Source organism: Lactuca sativa, chromosome 9 (assembly GCF_002870075.4).
Source record: "Lactuca sativa cultivar Salinas chromosome 9, Lsat_Salinas_v11, whole genome shotgun sequence".
NCBI classification, from domain to species: domain Eukaryota; kingdom Viridiplantae; phylum Streptophyta; class Magnoliopsida; order Asterales; family Asteraceae; genus Lactuca; species Lactuca sativa.
Window position 1 is genome coordinate 141,498,686 of NC_056631.2, and position 6,639 is coordinate 141,505,324.

Consider the following 6,639-nt stretch of genomic DNA (forward strand, 5'->3'; position numbering starts at 1 on the left):
AAGAGTTTATTGAATATTTATTAAAACCAATTTCTAATAAATAATCAATTGTATCAAGTTGTTATTAGTGTGACCCATTAGTATCATATCTTAATTAGCAATATCACTTTAATATGATTTTTGAGCATACTAAATCTTTTATGTGGATAGTCTTAGTTGCTGTACCGTCGATGGATTTATTAGGGTTGGAATGATAGGTTGGGTCAACACCACAAGCCTTGGAATTCTTAGGTCATTTAATGTTGGGAGACAATTCGTTTTCTTCCGTTAATACGTCTACATCACATCCCACATCTGTTTCTGGTGTCGGAGTCGAGGAGCGGTGGAACGCATTGTTATCGAACGTTTACATCATTTTCGTACTCAAATTGCTTATTCTAGGCATTGTTATCGAACGGAGTCCAATCTTTGTCATATTCTACAACATCGATCATGTATAAATTGTTCTCAAATTTGATGTTTGCTTCCCCATTAATGATCTTTATGGACTTAGTTAGGATGCAAACGTGCCCCGATGAGATATCAAAAACATCCCAAGTGACCCCAAAGGTTTCAATAGCTTTGCTAAAAACCTCATCAATGTGTGCATATTTTGCTTCAAATCGGAATCTTACCGGAACACCGTGAATTCTGACCCATGTGATTCTTTTAGCCTCTATCTCCTCATCGACCCCCCCCCCCTTTTAACCACTTGAACCACATATTCCAGTTTTAGTCATGAGCATAAAATGATTCTACTTTTTGTTTTGTTTATGAATTTGATCACTATCTTTAAGCCACCAATGTAATACACTTTTCCTCTTGCAATTCCGTCTATCAGTATAATTGTGGGGATTTATGCAATAAGCTGAGCGTTGGCTACTTCACCAGTCAAAACACATCCATTCCAATTCGAGGTTCTCTCAACATGTTTTAAATCAATAACATGACATAAATAAGAGGTCGATGTATCTATTTTTTGACCAACAATAACTTTTGCGAAGGATTTATTATCTCTAAAACCTCCGATCTTAGGTTGTACATGATAAGAGTTATAAGGAGGAGGGGCACTCAACCTCACATGATTCCCTAATGGCATTTGACGAGTTACCCTGTTTCTCGTACTTTGTTGTATACCTTTAATATGCAGTGTTCACATCTCACCCTGCACATCTCTTTCTCTAATAGTTTTGTGTCTCTTACACCTTCGAATTTGAAGAACACAAAGGTTGAGCCTGATCCATCTCTTTTTCCATTGATATAAATGTCTACCACCTTTCCAAACACTTGGAATGAGCTCCTCGTCTTGTTCTTGCTTACGTTATATGGTAGTTTCGATACATAGTATGAAGTTACAATTATGTTTGCCCCCGTTGAGTAGATCGAATTCTTTCTATAACGAAGCTCTGTCCAATCTCCTTGGTTTGCCCTGCAACCGTCCGCCTTCTTGGAGAACATTTTTTCTTTGATAAGTTTAAACCCTAATGTTGGTGATTGACAAACCTTTATTATGGTTGCAAATGAAAAATAAAGTTTGAATCATAATATGATTTACCAAGATTTAACAAAAAGAAAGTGGATGTTTTATCATTTATTGCATGTCGAGGTTGTGAGAGGAGGATTTAAAAGTCAAAGTTCATTAAAAAAGTCATAGAACTTTTGTATTTTTTCTATCAGAATCAAAGAGAAAGGTATAATACTGATATATATATCTATTTGGTAAACAAAAAATTTAAAAACAACTATTTGGTCAAATAGTCCAATGTTGTCTAATTTTCCAATCAACTTTATTTTTTAGATGGAAGTGGACAAAAATATTTGACTTTATTTGAATCAAACACTCTGATATGGACCGAGTTAGCCAAAATGTCTAACCGGACCCGGTAAATCAAATAACCCATAACCCTTATTATTATTTTTTTTCCGAATATTACTACAAATTATGCTGTATAAAAACAAGTCACTTAAAAAAAACAATAGTTTAATAAAGATTAAAAATGATAATCGTCCTTGAATTATGGAATTCATTGTGTATTTCCAGGGAAAAAGAAGAGACACAAGTTTTGTGTACCAGAAGATGCCAACGCTGAGGTGGAAAGCATGACCCCAAAAATTTGATTTTGCCGCGCGCTCACAGTCAACCCAACCTAATGACCAATAGGTTCGGTTTTTGGCATTTATTACCAAACCTTTCTCTAACATTAACCCACAAATCCGAACCTACCTTCTTCCCTTCCCTTCTCCCTCTTTAACATTTTTGCTCGTTTACAGGTGTTACATCGTCGCATCTTGTTCAACTTTCCACATATCTCCTTCCTAAAACCTTCCTACTTCTCACTATGAAGATTCTTCATATGTTTTAGATTCTGTCGTCTCCAAGGGTCGTCTTCATATGGGTCTTCTGATTTAAGGTGATTCGTGTTATTTTTTCCCAAATCAAATTTGCCAAAATGATTTCAACCCCAGATTAGTTTCATCTTGATAAACTTTTCATTCTTTAGTTTAATCGCTGTTATAAGTTTTCATTTCTAACAGTTTCAAGCTCGACCCACCTTTCAAATCACAAATATTAATCTTGTGGGTCGGGAGTATTAATTGCTTAGAAACTCTCTTTCAATGAATCACACATCTGGGGATGTGAGTGTTAGGAAGAAGGAACGAGTTTCATGTTTTCATTTATTTATTTATTTTTTTAATTAAAATTGTTTTAAGATGCTAAATGTGCGGTTCGGATTAGTTTTGTTTACTCATCGACATCTTTGTCAAATTGACAGGTTCATTTGAATTATTTTTATATCAATCGTTTCTCTCACTTCATTCAGTTTCAAACTTCGACTTTTATATAATTAATTAATTTCATACATCTAACACCTTCATCTCTCTCTATCTGTAATTAATTCCTTACAGGATACACGCAAGTTACAGTTGAGTCATTGTTCGTATTTCGCTCTTTCTTTGACTTCATTTTAAAATAAAGTAGTCACGAGTTATATCGTTTGTTCACATGCTTGACGAAGATTTGTGGACGTATTTCTACCCACGAAAGATTTGAAAGATCGTCCGTTTCTGAGTTTGAATCTTGATGTTTCATTGTCAATTAATCTTCGAGGACAACTGAAAGATGTCAAGCAAAACTTCAACGAAGGAGATTGATCCGTTACTGAGGGATCTGGATGAGAAGAAACTGAATTTTCGCCGGAACGTGGTTTCACTCGCCGCCGAGCTCAAGGATGTCCGCAGTCGTCTTTCATCACAAGAAGAGTCATTTGCTAAAGAATCTTTAACTAGACAGGTACGCGTTCTTGGTTTTTGATTCGACAACTTAAGTCAAAAGGAGTTCTACTTGTTTTATTTAGTGGTGCGATTGAATATTCATAGATCTTAACAATTTTCCGGCTTTAATGATTATATGTTGTTACAGGAAGCAGAAATAAGAGCTAAGAACATGGAAGAAGAGATTTGTCGATTGCAGAAGAGTTTAGATGAGAGAAATCTGCAGCTTCAAGCATCATCATCCGATGCTGAAAAGGTTTGACTTTCTTGATTTTAATCATATAGATTTGCTTCGCTTGATTTGAATTTGTTTGATCTATGATTTTTCAAATATGTTTATATCAAAAACAAATCTTTGTAAGCTGCCTTTCGTCTGTTTCCCTTTGGCTTTTTGGTGGATTTAGAATAGGAATAATTTATAAATCCTTTTTGTGTTAGAATATTCTTGTTTCACTTTAGGGTTGAAAAAGTTTGTCTTTAGCAAATTTTGAATAACATGGAGACACCCAACTCAAATTGAATGATATAATATTTAGACCAAACTTGTATATGAAATACCCATTTTGTCCATATGTTCCACTTATGGTTCCTTTTAGATTGGATCAATAATGGGCAAATCTAGATCTGGTTTTTCATAATAAATGATGCATTTCGAGAGTTGTTCAAATCTAGATGTTACTATACGAGATTCTTTATGTTGTAATAATAAAAACTTTTGTAATATGATTATTACTTCAACATTTCCACACTAAGATTATAAACAAAAACACTATACTTTAATATCATTGGAAAAAAGTACAAGTTTACTATGAAGTATGAACATGAACACATAAACCTACTATTATAAACTTACTTGTAGTATACAAATGGCGAAAAAATCAAATTGAAAAGGCCTTTAGAATTTCTGTATATTTTTTACACTTGATATTTACAATTTCAGTCCTTTTTTTGTTAAATTCCTCCGCTACCCCTCACACCGACATCAAAAACTTGGCAGCCGGTTTTTTTAATGACCCGTACTTTGCTTTCTTCAACTTTTGCCACAACAATTCTTTTCCTATTTCAATCAGACCCTACGAATTTCCAAACTCGCGTATTTAATTATTTGCAATCCTTTTTCAAAACAAGATCGGGAAACCCTTTTTAACAAATAATCACTTTGACGAATCACCCCTATACGAATCGAAGATGAATTATGCCCTGAACTCGATTATTCACAAATCTGCTTTCGTGTAACTGTGTCGTCATTTTGTTGGGTGTTTTCTAGCTAACAATTTATTCAGACAACACTTAATGAGTTTGTATCTGATCTTACAGTATCAACGGGACTTGGATCATCTTACATCACAACTTTCGTTCACAAAAGCAACAGCGGATGCAAGTGCCATTTCTGCTCAATCTGCACAGCTTCAATGCATGGCTCTGTTAAAGGAACTGGATCAGAAGAACAAGTCGTTGAAAGAGCATGAAGCTCGAGTTAATCAATTGGCACATCAACTAGATCTTTTGCAGAAGGATCTTGAATCACGAGAATCTTCACAAAAACAATTGAAAGATGAAGTCATGCGAGTTGAACATGACATCATGCAAGCTCTAGCAAAAGCTGGAGCAAATAATGATTGCGAATTGAGGAAGATCCTTGATGAGGTTTCACCTCGAAATCTTGACAAGATGATGAAATTGTTATCAGCCAAAGACGAAGAAATAAGCAAGTTGAGAGATGAACTCCGGGTTATGTCAGCTCATTGGAAACTCAAAACCAAGGATCTTGAGTCCCAAGTATGTCTTATATATTCTTTGTGAATAGATGATATTTAAAATATATAAAGATGTTGTACATATGGAAAATGGAAAGAAAAGTTAAATGAGGGAAAATTTGTAAATAGGACTTAAAATTAAGATGTGTTTTTTGACGTAAAAATTAAAGAGACTGATATATATAGCTTATGTGATTAAGTTCCATCCGTATAAGCTCATTAACCAAGAAAGAAATAAAACACTTTAAGAGATTTATGTTTGATAACAAAATATTTATTAATGTTTGATTGTAATAAGTTGAAATCTTGTATGTGACAGTTGGAGAAACATCGTAGAGCAGATCAGGAGTTGAAGAAAAGAGTTTTAAAACTTGAGTTTTGTCTTCATGAAGCTCGGGCTCAAACCCGGAAGCTCCAACGGGTAATTCTAGTTTTGTTGTTTTGGGCAAGAATTATTATTTTGAATGGATAAACTTTGGGATATTATATTTTGTAAAATGCATCCAACTACTATAATAGTGAAAATTGTTTTTTGTTTCAATGACATTTATTAAAATTGGTAGATTCTTTTACAAGTCATACAAGGAAAGAAACGGAAGTATGATGCTATAATAATGATTTTGCAGATGGGAGAGAGGCGAGACAAAGCTTTGAAAGAAGTGAGAGATGAATTGGCAGCAACAAAGAATGGTGGAAACGGGGAAAACCAGAAGCAGAATCAGAACTTCTGGGAGATGCCAGGGTTTAAGATTGCTGTATCGATGTCGATGGTGATTCTGGTGTTGATTTCTAAGCGCTAGTAGTCTTGTAGTCTAGTAGCGTAGGTGTATTATGTTAGAGATAATTTGAAAGGTGAATGTGTATGTGAATGGAATTAAAGTGTTGGATGCCTGGATAAAAATTAGGATCATAGAGAGCCAATGAGAGGGGATGGGTTTGTTTATAAAATACCCTGCCTGTCGATCTTTTTAAAAATTTCAAATTTCAGATTTCTCGGCTACAATTCTAAAGCATATTGAACAACTAGGTTTTAGACTTTAGTTTAAAATCTATATTTTGCTGTAAAAATGTTAAAAACTAGCTAATAAATACTAGTATAAATTTATATAAATAATAAATTAATATATAAATAAAAATAGGTTAACGCCAAATTTGGCTAACAATCTATTTCAAATGTATAAAAAATATACATAATTTATATATTTTATTAAATGAGAAAGAAATTAATCATTAAGATTTTAAATTTATCTCTTAGGGTGCATGGAGTCATTCCGCAATACCTTGGTAGAAGTTGAGGTGGTATCACCATGCCTTGACATTGGAATCGTATTCAGAAATGACTAACATATGAAAGAGTATATTCAAATTTCAACACCTTGGTAGAAGTTGAGGTGGTATCACCATGCCTTGACATTGGAATCTGTATTCAGAAATGACTAACATATGAAAGAGTATATTCAAATTTCAAAACCAATGAATTTTTTATCCACTGTTTAAAATTTCAAAATTTTAACCTCTTTCAACCACTATAAATACCAACATCTATTTAGTTACAACAATCAATTTCTTCATATTTCTTTCAAACCGATCTTTTTTTGGTGAAAAGCTCCCTCCAATTCAACCTTCAAGC

At 33.7% G+C, this 6,639-nt stretch overlaps 1 protein-coding gene across 1 annotated transcript; it reads left to right on the plus strand.

The window, feature by feature from the left end:
• The first annotated feature begins 2,196 nt into the window (after window positions 1-2,196).
• Window positions 2,197-6,012, plus strand: LOC111915349 (nuclear envelope-associated protein 2). The gene is made up of 6 exons (XM_023911014.3): window positions 2,197-2,390; window positions 2,887-3,271; window positions 3,401-3,508; window positions 4,570-5,031; window positions 5,329-5,430; window positions 5,636-6,012. The coding sequence occupies exons 2-6, from the start codon at window positions 3,101-3,103 to the stop codon at window positions 5,807-5,809; spliced, it is 1,017 nt and encodes a 338-aa protein (XP_023766782.1). The 5' UTR covers window positions 2,197-2,390; window positions 2,887-3,100; the 3' UTR covers window positions 5,810-6,012.
• Window positions 6,013-6,639: the final 627 nt, after the last annotated feature.

What these genes read in the sequence shown, in the direction of transcription:
- LOC111915349 (XM_023911014.3), top strand. Translation starts at nt 3,101, where the DNA reads ATGTCAAGCAAAACTTCAACGAAGGAGATTGATCCGTTACTGAGGGAT. An exon ending in CCAAGGATCTTGAGTCCCAA is followed by an intron (nt 5,032 to 5,328) that starts GTATGTCTTATA and finishes TGTATGTGACAG; the next exon opens with TTGGAGAAACATCGTAGAGC. An exon ending in AAACCCGGAAGCTCCAACGG is followed by an intron (nt 5,431 to 5,635) that starts GTAATTCTAGTT and finishes ATGATTTTGCAG; the next exon opens with ATGGGAGAGAGGCGAGACAA.